At 39.0% G+C, this 16,893-nt stretch overlaps 1 protein-coding gene across 1 annotated transcript in view; it reads left to right on the top strand.

Moving 5' to 3' along the window:
* BCHE (butyrylcholinesterase) overlaps positions 1-13,982 on the top strand; it is a 32,181-nt gene extending 18,199 nt beyond the window's left edge. The window contains exons 3-4 of the mRNA XM_075509039.1: positions 6,728-6,894; positions 13,731-13,982. Of these exons, the coding sequence (XP_075365154.1) occupies positions 6,728-6,894; positions 13,731-13,858 (295 nt within the window). The 3' untranslated portion in view covers positions 13,859-13,982. The remainder of the gene's footprint in view (positions 1-6,727; positions 6,895-13,730) is intronic.
* Positions 13,983-16,893: the final 2,911 nt, after the last annotated feature.

Below are 16,893 nucleotides of genomic sequence, written 5' to 3'. Positions count from 1 at the left end.
CATTTCCCCTTGTCTTGTTATTCTAAATGGGCCAATTCATAAACTTTGGATAACGGATAGCAAAGTGCCCCTGTCATCTTGTCTTTGCTTTTGCAGTTTCTAATAACAAAAGCTTCAAAGTGTACAATTTAATGTGAAATATTTTGGCATAATGTAAAGATTTCATCCAGGGAGTCCATCAAATCATTTTAGTAGGTAGTAGATAATTAGCTGACTGGGGAAAATGTTCTGGATAACTGTCTGAATTTCAAAAATCTAAGAATAAATTCATTATACTGAATCATACATAGGTGGACCCAGTTGATGGTGATATTGCATCAGAGGCAATCCATGTATTCATGCAGTGAGAGCCTTTCAGATTTATATAGGCCTCAATCTCTGAACAGAAAGCTTATACAGTAATTAATGCTTCTGGGGATGTTTTTACAGTTAACAGGGTTTTTTTACAGGTGTTACAGATATTTCTTCATCCTTTCCCTTGCTAACCTTTCTAAGGAAAGTTTCCAGAACAGGTTCATTTTCTTTGTTCCAATAGCTAGGACTGCTCCTCAGGTTAAGGACTTTGAGTCTTCAACCTCATGGCCCTCTCCGGTGTCTACTTAACAGTGAGTCATCTGAAACTAATACCCTAGTATGAAGAAACCGGCATTAAGCTAAATTGTTTGAGGATTTGAGAAGATTCAACCCGTGGTTAACAGTAAAATTTGCTCTTCTCTTTAATAGGACGGGGTTGGAAAGTATCTGTTAAGCTCCCAGTCGTACCATCCAAGCAAAGCCTTACACAAACATGCACTAATGCTACACCGTCGTCCCCCTGGGGACCATGCCACTGCCCAAAATTGATATTAACCTGGCAGTTGTTGTCTTGCAATGAGAAAGTGAACACAGGTATAAATATCACGCATTGTGGCCTTTAGAAATTATGCGAGACATCTGGATACGTTTGCCTCACTAAAGCTGCAAACACTTCCCTCCCCTCTGCAGCGAGCGGAGCTCCGGAGGGCTGAGGCAGCACAGGCGTGCCTGGTGCTCCTCGTCAGCTCTCCTGCTAATTACAAGCGCCCTTCTGTCCAAGTGGAAAAAAGAGGGAAAACAACAAAATGTTTTCATCCAGGCTGGGAGGTGGGGGGGCAAGTTCATCCATTTGGATTCGATAAATACAGGTATTCTGAGTGGGTACGTTGTTTAGTGCCAGCACGATTAATGGAGCTGTTCTACACGACACAACCACTAATAAAGCAATTGTAAAACTGAGATAAGTTTTTAAGATACGAATCTTGTGGTGTTTCCTCAAAGCATATGATATCCCCGTTGTGACTCCTCTGAAGTCAACGGGATTGCTCATAGATTGAGGCATCAGCAAGAGGGACTCAAGCTTTGGCCATACCGCAGAAAGAAGCACAACAGCTGGCATAGCCTGTCCGTCAGAAGAACAAAGCGTTGAGGCCAGAGCTTTGATGGGGACCCTTCACATGATGATGTTATCCAGGAGTCCTTACCATCCTATCGTTTTTTTCAATCTACCTGTAGCTTCATTAAAGCAAGCAGGCATGTTTACTTGTGGTGCAGTGACAGCTTAGCCCGTGGTACCAGTTGTTAGTTTGGCATCTTTGCTTCTGTTGTAAACCACATAACTCTGCTTCCAACCCCTTGCTCACTGAGATCAGCTACTGATACCATAGCCTGGTTGATGTCCTCTCACCCTTTTGTTCATTTTGCCTGAACCTTGGATTTCTCTGCCCTGTGCCGACCCCTTTTCACCTGGCAGAAACCGTATATAGGAGACAACACAACCAAAATTAACAATGCTACAGAAAAAGCAGTTCGTTATGTGTTTCTACAAGCACAAAGACATTATTAATTACATCCAGTCCTATCAGGTTTTATACCTGTACTGGGGTGCTGCACGAGTGTTTGCAGGGGTGCAAACCACGCCGTGCTGCTGGTTCGCGTGGCTGCTCCGAAGCCACCTCGGGTCCAACGAGCTTCGGCTTCGGCAGCTCCTTTTGTTTGCGGTATAGATGTGTGCAGAACCGTCCCTCATTCCCAGAGCTACCCCTGGGGTGAAACATTTACAGCATGCTTCTCACTTGATACCTATAGGTATCAGGTAAGCTATTTCCATAATTCTTAAAGGCTTTGTAATGCAACTGTAGAAAACGTGCAAGAGACAGGGTTATTGTTGCTGTTGCATTCGCTCTAAGGCCGTTCCCCCTCCCTGTTATCTTGTGCCCATGGTAACACACTGTTAAACTCCATCCCATGAAAAACAGCTGATTGCCGGTACTGCCTGATAGCTACAAGGAAAGCTAATAAAAATGATTCCCATTCACTCTCTCCTCCCTTTAAACCAGCTGTTTAAAAGAAAAGGGGGCCAAACGGAAAACGAGCATCAGCAGTTACAACCCTGGTGCAGTCACTAAAGTCACGCCTAGGAGGAACAGGTCTCCATTTGATTTCAATTCGTACTGCACGGGGGAAGCAGAGGGTGGAGCGGCATTATCATAACTTTTCATTAATCTCAGCGGGCAACCCGTTCAGCTAACGAGACGCACGCCGGCAGAACGCCAGTCCGGCGATAACCCGCAGATGGCACCGAGGAAGGAATTGCCCTACGAAGCGTCTGCGACCGGCGGGGACAGGAGGAGGAGGAGAGCAGGGGGAGGCAGGCTGTGCACGGAGGGGCCGCCTGCCCGCTGCTCCGCGCCACGGGGAGGAACTGGGAATCCTCCACGGGGCGAGCCGCAGGCAAAGGAGCTTGCCGAGCTCTTCTCAGAGCAGGTCAGAGGAAAGCCAGCTGCAACTCAATAGACAATTAAGAGCAATAACACACTGCTCAGGTGAAATTAGTGTATGCTTCCTCTCAGGGAGCAATATCTCTATGAACAGCTTCAGCCAGGCAGAATAAACATTTGTCTGTCTGGGGTCTTGCAGGCAGGCTGCCTGGAGGAAGGAGCTACTGGGGACTGGAGGTAAAATCGTGTTTCAGCCTATGAATCTCTTAGTGAGTTTGGGTTGGTATAATTCGTCTGTGTTAGACAGCTACAATGATGTGGGGTTTGTTTTTCTTTTCCTCTAGAGAAACGCACAAGGTGTTAACCTGATCCATTTACAAATAGAGCAGCTAAATAAGAATACAGTGAAAGCTTGGGACAATCTAAGCTAGCATGTGGTGCAGTTAGTGTTCACAATGCTCATTAGGAAGGTAAATGATGCCTAAAACCATTTTCAAGAGACTTATCAGAGAAAATTTTTCTTTGTGGACTATATCAAAATATAACTTAACACTACAGAAGAACCTCTCTGCTGTGGTATCACCATTTAACAGAGTGAAAAACTATCCAGAGCTCACTCACAAAAATAAATAGAATATTTTACAGGTACTTTATAATGAATGCTTACAAAAAAGTTAGATGATGACTTAAATTTTTGTGTTTATGTGTTTGATAACCATCTGTAAAAGTAATGCTATGTAACAATTAATATACAGTGACCTAATATTGTATTTCAGGCTGTATTGATCGTATTACTGAGAATGGTAATGTATGTATGTATATTATGATTAACAGAACTGTGTTCAGGTAGTTACATTTTCCATCTGAACCAAATTACCCTTCTCTTTCTAAAGTTGTTGAAGATGAACATTAAATACACAGAAGTTATCAGTGAATAAGCTCCTCTCAAACCCTCTTCACTCCTATTTCAAATCTAGCACACTTACTACAAATGAGTCTTGAGAATTAAATGTTATTGACAGTTATGGACATACAATACCCAAAGGGAGAAGAACATGGTCTTAGTAACAGTGAGTAATATCAAGCAACTTTGAGCGCAAGATTAAAAAAGGCTTGTGAACTTCACTGAGAGCACGTATATGTATAAAGGCAGAACATGAGAGCAGCTTTACTGGAGATTGAGCTCAAAAAGATACTCTGTTTTTCAAGTTAATGAGAAAATAAGTTTGGCTGCCTTAAAACCATATCTTAATGAAATAATTAACTGTAAATGAGCTGCTATACCACTATCAGAGAGTAGAGAGAGTCCAGCCTATAACTTCAGGGCATATGCAAAGAAAAAAAAGTAGCTGAAATAATGAAACAAATTCTGTTTACACCAAAATTTAAACACAGGTGGTTTGGTTGGGTTTTTTTCCCCCTCTCTCTTGTATTTCTTCTCTAGGAGCAATTCAAATAATTGTATTTCTTAATTGCCATAAGACTTGCTCCTGCAAACATTGAAAAGTGTGTAGTAAAGGAGCTAGCTTCTTTTTAAGATATTCAGTGAAGAAGCTCACACTTTCTCCAAACAAAATGAAGGTCTTCCCTGACTAGAGCTTATAGATACAGACAGAGGTCTAAGAAAGGTGATTAGTGTTTGGCAAGGTAGATGCACAAGGCAGAGGTTTGTCCTGAAGATGTGTGGCCCAAGCCCTTTTGGGACACACCTTCAGGCCCCATTGACAGCACTGAGGTGGGCAAAACTGGAACGTACTGAAGAGATGATTGAGTAGTACCAGAAGACGAAAGAGCAGAGGTTTGAGGAATTGATAAAGAAGATTGGATGAAGGTTTCCATGGAAATTGAGCTTTGTTTCAGTAGAAGCAAGTTCCTATAATCTATCAGCAAAAATCGCCCATCCGCACATAGATGGACAGAGACAAGGTTGTGCAGTGTATTGGATTCCTTTCTATTCAGTAAGGAAGTTCTCACAATACTTTTAATTTTCTATATGAATATTATTACATTTTGAGTTTGGTGCAAAGAACAGGGAATTTTACAGCTTATCCTGGGCACTGCAATTCTCCTCATGAAGTTATTAGCAAGAAAGAATGAGCAGTAATTGTGATAGAATGAACCACAAGGTTATAATCATAACTTGTTCTTACCAGTTAAAAATTATACTCTTGTGATCCCTCTGTTTTGCTGTAACTGGGAGCTACTTTTTAACTTGGGAAACTTTCAATAATGGAGCCAAGAAGGAACTTACTGGACATTTCTTTGAACAGTAACATTCCTAGAAATGCAGAGAATGTCATAATCGGCAGGTTCACGTATTTCAAAATGCTGTGTTCATCTGACAGTTCTTTCAATCATTTTCAGTAAAATACATCTGTAGCCATTGTGTAATCCCCCACACACCTGTAAATTATAATGTGGAATGTCATGATTTATTTCATAGCATAAAAGCTGTTAAATGAATACTGACAGCACCATTAGTGTTCTGATCTTGAACTGAAGTGCAAGTCAGCTCTGCTTAAGTCATCATTCTCCTGAGCCACAAGTAAATGTGCAGTTAAAAAGGGTGCCTTAGGTTAATCAGAGCTGAATTAGCAAAGAAAAATTACTGAAGAAGCGAGCAATTCAGGAAGTGACATGCTGAATCTCTAACATCACGTTTCCGTAAGCAGCCAATGCTGGGTGTTAAGAACTCCGGAGTAAAGCAGAATACTAAAATATGGGCCAAAAACTTGATTCATTGTGAATGAACTAAGAGCTATTGATATTATTTCAGCGGCTGAATCTTGTGCTCTGACTGTTCCCACCTACACCCAGTACCTTGTTCCCACGCTTGGCAAGCAAAACGCAAGTGGGCTCCACATCCCCTGGACTCCTCTGACTGCTGCCTTCTGGGAAAAGTCCTGGTGAAAAGCAAAGTCGAGAGAACCAAATTAACTTGGCTAACAGTGCTCCTTAATTTATCCCACCAAGAATCATCAAATACTGTTGTTCTGCCCTAAACTCTGGGTGCCTTGATATCAGCTTCTAGAAAAGAAAACGAGCCCTTCTGCTTGCACTGCAATAAGATGTTTAATTTGTATTCTTAACCTCTTCTGAGCTAACATAGATTTATACTTTAAACAGTCACAAATCATCATCTTTTTCTGAAAATCGTATTCAGTCTCATTTGTTCCCTATGCAATGCTCCCCATTTTATTCTTTTTCCACACACTTAAATCAATTATTTTTTCCTCTAGTCATATAGATACTACATATTGTCCTTTTTGGAGGGGGAAAACTGGATGTTTGTCGCTAGAACCTTATGAATTCTGTTGTACTGTAAATATTTATCACAATTATTTTAACACTAACAGCTGTGATCCTTTAATGTGCAGAGCCTGTTTTAGGAAGGGCCGAGCGCTTTGTATCTCTTCCTGGCGTCCAGAAGCTCTGAGATTGCTCATGTTTGGCCCTCCACTGACAGGGCTCAGCACACTTCGAGGAGGAACTGTTCCTTCTTAATGAGGAATAATTGTTTTCTCTCCCAGTATGGCTCTCATCCAACTTTTAGACATTATTTGAACCTTTACTTGCATTTTTATCTGAGCTATTTAGTCCAATCTATTATTTCAAACCAAAACCTAAACCACTCAACCTTACAAACCGGTTGGTTAGTTTGTTCTTAAGTCATCCATAATAATTTACAGCTTCTGTGAGAATCTCCACATTCAACAGGTGTAGTTTGTATATGGTCATTTATTAACTTTTTTTCCCCCTAGGTGAACCCAGAACACCCCAAAAGGGGAATATAAATAATTTTCTTTTTTTCTAAATGAAGTTAAATCAAATTTACCTCCCTTTTTTCCCCTGTTGCTTACAAAAGTATAGTTCAGTAATTCCAAACTAACACACTTAAGCTGAAATAACTGTTAAATAAAAAACAAATAATGCCTTATTGATGTGCTGAGGTAATTTCTCATTCCAAATGAAATATTTCTTTTCTCATTTAGAACACCAAACGGGACCCTGATTAATGGAACAAGATGGCCAGTCTTCACCAGTACCGAACAAAAATATTTGACATTAAATACCAACGCTTCAGAGATACTGACAAAATTACGTGCTCAGCAGTGTCGCTTCTGGAATTTTTTTTTTCCCAAAGTCCTGGAGATGACAGGTAAAAAGTGCTTTTGTAGATGTTTTCATATGACTTTTATACAAGGATTATCTGCTCGGTATTAACGTAGTATTTTAGTTTAAGTCTTTACATTCCTATTTGTAACAGAATTTCCGTGAGAAGTTCAGATGTTGGACAAAACCGTCCCTGCCGTGGGGAGGGCGTACCCTGTGCCGCCGGCCAGGGGCTCGCCGCCCTCCAGCACCCTGTGGTGCACTAGGACAAGACCTGGGGACAGACCAAGGCCCAGGACTTGTGGGGCGTGCAGATTCTCTGCCCCAAAGTGCAGACGCAGCCACAAGCGAGACACTTTAGAGCGCTGCAAATCCCTGTTCTCACGCTACCCACTGCGAGGGTCAGCGCTGCCTGGCTCCGCGTTCCTGGGGTACTGGAGAGAGCAGGAAAGACGTTGCTGAAGTGGGAGCTTGCGCTGGGATTGCTGGAGGCTTTAGACGTTCTCTATAAACGTCACGTATCTAAGGTACATTGTGGGGTGTTACAATGGGATTATATTCTCTATTATTTACGGGATTATATTGTTATGAAGCTAATTCACAGAGGATATTAAGTGTGTTGCTGCTGCCCAAAGGGGATTCTGTTCTATATCTCACGTGATGGTTTATCAGAGTGGTTTATTTCTAGAGCGTCAGTCATTGATGACAACCAAGAAAATTCAGGATTTGCCTATAGTTTGCAAAGATTGCAAGGTTTGCAAGGAATCCTATAGGCAGGATTTGCCTATAGGATTTGCCTAAGCAGTTCTATTTGCAAAACAGAACTGCTTTGTGCCTGACTGTGTATACAATGTGTCTATGAGATTTCACTACCCAGAAAAATATAACAGGCTCTTTGAAACTTTAAGCTTAGGTGAACGCAAAGGACTCGGATTTTCTTTAGAAGCCCGATACCACTGTTTTTGCAAAGCCCACCAAATAGACCAAGCCTTTGTGCTTGGAATTGATTTTATAAAGTGATTTTGCAGCTCTGGAACTGCATTCTGCAGTTTGACTGGGGGAAGGGGGGGAAGTCTCATTTCAAACATAAGATACACTTTTTAAATGTTAATTAGTAATTTACAAGCTTTCTGTAAGTTTCAGTTGGAATGTTAGTCTTAAAAATACGTAAGCTTTCATGGTGCACAGCTGATTCTTTCTGACATAATTTATTCCTTCCTCATTTGAGCCTATAACTGTATTATGGCTCAATTTTTATCCCCTCTCAATTCAATAGATGTTTTTCAATTAAATCGAGAAGCAAAATCAGTAGGTAAAATGAATAATTTATAAAGCATACTCTGTGATTTTCAAAATCACAGTATAGCAAATTAAAGATGGATTTGAGGGAGTTTTCTCAAATTCTGACAAGTCCTTTATGCTGAGCCAGGAGAACTGAAGTATTTTACATATTTCTTTACCCTGTCTGTGAACCTCTGTTGGATAATGTGCATCTTACAAATGGACTGTGCATAACCAAGTGCTCCGTGGCGGAGAAGAGAGCACATCTTGGCAGGACAACAGAGTTGCTTTGCATGGTCCTGTGGTGCGAGATATGACAAAGCAATGCTCTGGATCTGCCAGGAGACATAAATACATCATTTTGCCATATTCGGTAATTTACAACATAAATTTACATAATTTAATTAAAAGAAATTCCTCAGCATATTCTTAGCAAAAGGAAAGAATCATCGTGCCTGGATCCTAATATAGAAATGAGACAAGAATATTGTCAAGAAGCAGTGCTGCTTTGTCATGTATCTACATCTATCTGTCCTTGAAATATTGTAACAGAAATACTGTTTTTATATTTGTTTCCTATACAATCTTATACAATTCTTACAAGGAAACCTTTAAGATTTTGCTTACAAACATGGTATAACGTTTTATATTGTAATAATTCTCTTCACTGAAATATTATTTTGCATTTCCTATCTCCTTTTATGCCCAAAGGACAGCATATGCCATAAATACACCTATTTCCTCATTTTCTGAGGGTGTCTCTTTTCTATTACTTCTTCCATTGAAATATTCTTAGAAAAAGAAGGTTGCTTTAATATGACATGATATAAGATGACAGAGAACAAGAAGTAAGAAGAATTTATGTTGTTGTTATTGCAACTTATGGTTCAAATACGGTCCAGATAGACAAAGTGGAATTACATCAGTTAGAAGCTGAAGAGGACAATCAAACCAACTTATTTTGCAGAAATTGCAAAGGGATTTCTCATTGTGCCAAGTGGTCAGCGTTTGACATGGATGTGCTTGGTAATGAACCACTTGTTTAGTTACTGATCCACCCCTGGCACAAGCCTTGCTGTCCCCTTGAGGTCTTCTGGGCATGCAATGGCCAGCTCCAAAGGTGTTCAGCATCTCAGCAAGCCTGTTCCCATGGCAGGCTGGGTAAGATGGGTTCCTTGAGGCAGTTAAATATATGAGAGGAAAATATTTAGTCCCTGCCATCTTTATGGTTAGATATTTTCCATTTTCCTCAAGCAACCAAATCAGATATGTTCCAAAAAAATTGTCATGGCTATGGATTAAGAAAAAAATAAGCCTCACACACAGTAACACAACAGTAACAGCCATATATCAAATACTGGCCTTTATATCTGTAGACTAGTTTGTATGATTTGGGAATATTTCTCAATGTCTTCCCCTTCAATTTCAATATGTAAAACTATAATTGAAGACATGAGTCAAAACGTGTAGTTTTGTGTCTGGCTTGATAATAATTACTAGCCAGGTAAACTGGACCTAGACGTGCCTTACATGGGCTCTCAATTCCAACTAGAGAATTTCTACACAGACTTCAACCCTATTGCAGAGGCACGGAGATACCCTCCGTTCCCACCCACCCTAAGACAAGCTGGGAGCATTCAGCAGTTAATATTTCATTCGAGGGTGTGAGCACTGGGACAATCACCAGAACTTTTTCTCATGACTGCTTCGAAAAGAAACACACCAGAGGGACAGTAAACAGTAAGTGACTCTTAAGTAGCTTTTAGAGCAGTCATATGTTAATTATAAAAGCATTGATGTTAGACTCTACCTCCTTAACGCAACTTTAATGCATCTAGAGCCTAACTATTTATATACGTCTAGTTCCTCTTGATTATAGAAAGCTGCAGCCAGCCAAGCTTTCCATTTGTGTTCCATTACTATTTTACTGTGCCTAATACATATTTTTCTCTTTTATTTGATATTACTGCATCATATCTCATCTCTAGAGAAATCAAACAAAGTAGCTAATATAAATAGATTATATTTTAAAACCCTAAAAAGATTTTGAATGTGGAGAGAGAGAAAAGTTCAACCTCTTGACCAGTGAATAACCAAAATAATTGTATTTGCTATGATCCTCCATATAGTACCTGGAGCTAAGTAGAGCTAAATAGTCAGGGTAGTAAGAATATTAAAAATGTGACTAATTAGAAAATTCACTATCACAATTAGTTTTCAGTTCCACAGAGCTAGATGCTGCACTCATTATACATGCAGAAAAAATGAACTAGTTAAAAGTAACCTCACCAATACTACTGTGCCTACTGACAAAGTACGATTGTACTCAGTGCACCTACAGGCAATAAGCTATGTACCTTAATGTGATTTCTTTCTAACTCCAGTACCTTGCATCCCAGGTCATAGGGGAGATAACAGCCCTTACAATATTTCACCTCCCAGAGAACTCTATTGACTTTTGGAAGAAAAAAAAAAATTAATAAATCTGAAGTCCTTAAAAATACGTGTGAAAACAAATAGGTTGTTGTGGTTAAAAAAAGCACTGATATTCAGACTGTGTGATTAAAGAATGCTGACTAGAGATACTGAAGTATAAATACTATACGTGTTCTCTTTTCTGAACATTTGTGTAGAAACTATCACCATGAGAATCTACAGCATAGAGAAACTTGTAGCGTTTATCATACTAATGAATCAAGAAGTTTGCAGGTACCTGCATTTATGAGCTGTTGAGGACAGAAAAATTAATTCCAACTTGTCATTCCTTAATTATACTATATCATAACAGCTATATGGCCTTTGTCCCAATCTTAATGTAAATACCACAAAAATACATTTAAGATTAGCACTTTATTGGCACATCTAGCAGTTCAACAAATGATGGTATGGAGATAAGTTTAACTTGCTATAATGCCATTAAAGTAAGGGCTGTATGCCTGTGTGGAAAGAAAAGAAATATCAACTGTCTGCACTGCCACTGAAGAATAAAAAAAAAAACTCATTTTTTTGGTCTGTTAAACTACGACCTTTCTGAGCACTGAGGTATGATTCATTGCCTACTGAAGCCTCCCCTTTTCTCCTTGTAAACTTCACTGGGCTTTGCATTAGGCTAATTGGTATTACTCTAAGGTTTGGGATGGCCTAAATGACTGCATATAGCAAAATAACCTCATTGTATTATTAGCTGACTTCTGTAGTACTGCAGCACACTGTAGTAACCCAGTGCTCTGAGCTGTAATTATTGGTCAAGTCAAATTCTCTAATCTTTTTTTTTTTTTGCCTTCTAGCTGTCAGCTCATCTAAGTCATGGGTGGTTGCTTCAAAGAGATTGATGATGTTGGTGATAATGGGATGCATTGACTTGTGACTTCAATTTGGATCTTATCACTGAAAAAAGCAAACAAATGGGAATCCAAGTTCTTATTTCAGTATTTTCCTTCCCCCTTTTGTCTTTTAGATTCATAATGGTGGCTACTCTGAATTTCTCGTTGTCTGCTTTCTCTAGCTGAGTCACTTCTTCACTGTGATCTAAGAAGCACTGAAATGCCTCAATTTATACTCTAGAACAGTGACTTTTAATTGAAGATGTGTATGGCAGAGGTATTCCAGTTTCTAAAGTCTTTGGGCAGACTTCAAACACATCTAAACCTGAATAATTAAAGGAGGAACAGAGGGGTTTTTTTAATTCATAAGTGGAGGCTTTGCCTGGATAAATAAAACTGGATACCTATAATCAAGAATAAGACAAGAAATACGGTTGAGGCATTTTTCTCCAAATACTAGTACTGGTTCCTATGCTAAATTACCAATCCATTTGATATACGTGGAAAATTTGGCTTTACCCAAGACCTTGGCTACATCTCTAAATTAAGAAACGGGCAAAGACAAGTTCTTAGTCAGGAAAGTAAAATGTTGTGCATGTCTTCTCCCCATAGTTCTGAGAGTCATATCTGTATAGCTTAGTAATCAAAACATGGTTTTATTGTTACCAGAATTTACAAATCCTCTTTGAGTTAATGACAGTTGCAGCCTGCAGAAAAACTTTAAAAATTATTTGAACTTTTCTTTGATCTCCAATGTAACCAAGCTTATTTACATCTTTGAAAGGAGGGAGAGGAACGTGGTTAGTTTTTAAATATTTTTTCTTGTATTTGTTCTTCACAATTTCCCTTTAGACTACAAGCAGAAGTACAGAACCTCCCCAAGAAAAAGTAACTTGGTTTTATTTCTGGTCTCACTGAAACCAAGAAGTAATGTAAATCTCATTTCAAAGTCTCATTAAATTGCCATCTGGATTTCCAGACCAAAAAGGTTTGGAAATGTTGAGCTAAACTGCAGATAAGCAACCAAATTACTGGATGCTTCTCTAAACTAAATCTCTGAATCTGTTAACTCTCTTTCCAGAATATTTTCTCTACTGATGTGTAAAACACAAGTATTTCATTTCCACATAACCAGTTAAACTTGCAGTGCTGGCAGATCATAAAAAAGGGGGAAAGGGTGTATTTATGGAGGGAAAGAACCTATGCTCTGCTGCAGCAGCAGAACATAAAGTCAAAAGAGCATAAAGAAACCATGGAACTGTTATCTCATGAACACAATTACCAAATTTTTTTGGAAGCAAGCTACGTCAATATGGGACCCTGAGATAATTAGGTCCAGAATGAATAAAGGCATTCATAGATCATAAAGTGTTTCTAAACTTTAAGAAAAAGTCTACAACTGATCCAAAATAATAAGCCACATACGTTATCTTTCTTTTAGTTGTTGTATGGGTTGTTCCTGCAAGGTCACTGCATTTCTCCCTAGCGTTAATTACCTTTTGGGACTGGAGGAAGTGATCCCCGTCTGTAAAATACTCTGGGAACCTTGTAAAATGATATATTTTTATTACTCTTCTCATTCTCACCCTCTGCTCTCATGCCTATAACAAATTTGGCAATAAATATTGCCTTGGGACACAGGATTAGTCGGCAAATGCTTTATAAGCTAGAATGAACAAGAAAAGAGAAGATGGTTTCATGTTGACATAGTGCACATTTTACAGTATTCATCTCCAAACTTGTGCCCCTTATGCATTAAACTTGCAGATTTATTTTGCAGTAGGGTAAAATCCTGGCCATCCATTGAAATCCATTGAAACTAATGGCAATACTGTTGTTGCCTTGAGCAAAGCTGCCATTGCACTGTATCTTTACAAGCGCTTATCTCAGTTTGCATATCGTAGTCTTCGGGGTATGTAGGTTTCATTGTAGTGTATACTGAACCAAATTAATATTTTGAGGATTTAAAAAAATAAAGGTGGCTTTAAAATGACAAATTTGATGGACAGAAGTATTATCCAAAAGCAACAAGCCCATACATAAGTATATTTAGTACCCTGCAGTGTGCCAGAATGACATCTTAGGAGTCCTTCCTTCCTGATGTAAAGATAAAGGGTTAATCACTGAATTTCCAGTCATTCCAGGTTTAAGAAAACGAGGCAAAAGACCATCCTATAATGTATTTGGAGCAAATGACATTGATAATCAAAATTATTTTTCAATTAGCATATAAAGAGATTTAAATTTAGATTAATGTAACCCATTTCATGTTTTACAGGAAATATTGATGAAGCAGAACGAGAGTGGAAAGCAGGATTCCATCGCTGGAACAATTACATGTCAGACTGGAAAAATCAATTTAATGATTACACTAGCAAAAAGGAGAGATGTGCAGGCTTTAATTAATGTGTTTACCCTTTCCAGTATGTCTGTATTACTGTTCATCAGGCAAATATACAGGTATCTTTCTAACACATCTAGCATTAAATATGTTATGCAGATTAAAAAAATGTTATGGATATAATTTTGATTCCCCAGATCTTTCATTTATATTTTACTGCATATCGCAATAAACAATATAAGGCATCCTTACTCTTTGAAGCTTCACTGTGTTAAATAAGACTATAGAGATTAAAGTCTGAAGATTAATGATGTACATATTATAAATGCTAGCTGCTTAAATTCACACTTCAAAGAAACAATGTAATCTGTTATAGAAAAATTGATTATTTTTTTTAAATAGAAATAGCAGTGGTTTACAGCATTGCCACGCAAAACACAATTGGTTTTGATCTTTAACTGCACTGCCACTGCACTTAAACCTTACTTCAGACATAATTTAATTGACATAAAGAGATAATAACTTTTCTGGACACACCAAATGATATTTGCTTGTTAGACCAAAAAGTTTTAAGACTTCCATTAAAGCCCAAATCATTGCTTCCTTACGGCCAAGTCTGTAGGACAAAGCCATAGTAGAAGAGTATTCAAACTAGGTATTGAAGGCCTAAATCACTGGCACTCTGTGTGCAAGCGCAATGGTGAAACAAGCCAGAAAAGCTGATGCTTCTGCTATCCTCATTTTTCAACGAATAAAGACCTACAGATTCACAAAGTAATGAACTCACAGCTTTCCCTGCTCAGGCATCCACTGTCTTCAGCTGCTAAAAGTCTCTGCTATGGAAGTAAGATCCAATTATGATCTCTTTTGTCCACCGACTTGCCTCCCAGTCGAGGGACAGCCCCACATTTACTGGAACACGACAGACAAGTTTTTATACCTGCAGAAGAGCATTGATCTGCATGTTGGCAGGTCCGTCAGAAATCAGCCACGAAAGCCCTGCTCAGCCAGCCAGCTCTCAGCAGGAGAGCGGGACCTGGCCGCAAAGCCCTTGCTCCTCTTGGGGAGGGCTGGGAAGGATATCACTGCAGAGGGACACCGTGACCTTGGTGGGAAGGACCCAGCTCTTTGACATGGTCAAGTGAGCTCCAGTTGCCATGCAAGTAGGCATCTCCTGGATCCCCTTCTACCTACTCCAGCTGAATCTATTAGAAGCTTCTGTAAAAACCCTTGGATAATTCTTCTTCCTACTTCTCTGCTTCTGGATGGGGTTGGAAGTTGTATGCCTGAAAAACACCTTAATTAGCTGCTTTTCACTGGCCCAACTGGGAAGAATAAATGCCAAAAATTTGACAAACATAAGGAGTATGTAAAAGCAACAACTCATCTCATAAATAAATTATCCTGAAGCTTTCCATAAATGTAATAACATTTCAGCGCATCTATTTTCTGTTCTAGTGATTGCGAGCTCCTGCAAAATTCCTTCTCAAATCGAGTGGACTGAAGAGATCCAGATAATGAACAGAGTGTTCTCTTTGTGGCAATCAGTTTGACCACACAGGATCCCTACGCTGAAAGGATTTATTTTTGCAGAAAGGCCAAATTCTGCAACAGATGACAGGTTATCATCTTTTCAGTTATTTCTAAGAGAATACAATTATTTCCTGACTAAATTATGGAAACCCACCTTTTAGCACAGTATTTCCAAAGACTACAATCACACCTCTGCAGTTAAAAAACCCGGTCATTTTTGAGCAAGCTGATTAAAACTTGAGATCATCTGGGTTTACAAAGCCCTCTTTATGCAGCACATCATGTTTATACCACAGGTAATTAGCTAATTACATACATTAGCATAGCTACTCCTATTAATAGTCACATGGAGAGCTGTGTCAGCCTATAGTGTATTGGGTATTTATAGGATATTCCTCATGTCACTGGTGAGATACTGAAAAAACCACAGAAGGATGAACTTTCTGTCCATCATTGAGCCAGTTTTGGCACTCCCCATTTTATTTATGTGGTGTGCTTCATCGACGTGTTGGGTGCTGACCTGCCACAGTGAACCTTGACAGCACCAGCAACACTTAAGCACGTTTAAAAGCAACGTTGCCTCTTTTGATATCCTCCTCTTAGCTATATTTCACTATCTATCTGTCTAATCAGCCTAATCAATGGGAAAAAAAAATAATCTGAGCTAATTAAAATGCGCAAATAACCTTTGGGAAGGGCAGGTTGCAAAGCAGTTTGTAAAATATTTTGCTGGGAAGGTGTCCTTTGTCTGTATGGGCTGTGAGCTAGGCTGGATAAGGTCTATTTGGAGACTAATATCCTTTCCGATGTACGAATAGCATGCCTGTGCCGTTCTTAAGGAATAAGGACAGAGGGAAGAGGAAAGAAAAGCAGAATAAAATAAAGGTTAAACCACTTTTTGAAGTGTGGTTTTACTCATTTTCTTGGTGTGAAGCAATTGCTAGCTTTGTATTTTTTCATATGCTGGGAAATACTATCTCCATTTATCATTCATATGAAATCAATATATCATGTAGTCATATATTCAGATCCCACACTTATGCAAAAATAGGAAAGTCTAAGTACTTGGATGTAAGTGCCTAAGGTAATGAAGAGTGAAAAAAAGACCAGTCCCCGTTGTGGGTAGTTTCAAACTAAAGGTCAAACTTATGCTGGAAATTGTTTGAGGATACTGTGTCATTGCTTAAAATGATGATTACATATAAGAGGGATATCGCACCCAGACCTCACTGAAGAGGTAATGTTGTTAATTAAATGTTTTCTTTTGGCTCAAAAGAGGCAAGAAACCAAGGTTTCGCTGTGAAACCAGAGGAAATGTGTTGATTCTTTCTTACCATTCTTGATATCCGAAGCAAAAGTTCTGAATTTAGTCCCAGAGTCGCTGAAAGATTACAATAAAATGAACTGCAGTGCCAACAAAAATCTTGGCACTAAACCAGTTGTCATTAGGTTTATAAGCTAACAGCACGCTGATTAAATTACAGACATTTCACACATATTTTAGAGATAGTCATAAGAGGACTGAAGTCAGGAATTTCTCAGCAAAACTCTGTTTAATTAAAACCAC

Source organism: Mycteria americana, chromosome 7 (genome assembly GCF_035582795.1).
Source record: "Mycteria americana isolate JAX WOST 10 ecotype Jacksonville Zoo and Gardens chromosome 7, USCA_MyAme_1.0, whole genome shotgun sequence".
NCBI classification, from domain to species: Eukaryota; Metazoa; Chordata; class Aves; order Ciconiiformes; family Ciconiidae; genus Mycteria; species Mycteria americana.
Note: the sequence above shows the minus strand (reverse complement) of the source record. Positions and strands in the feature narration are given on the sequence as shown.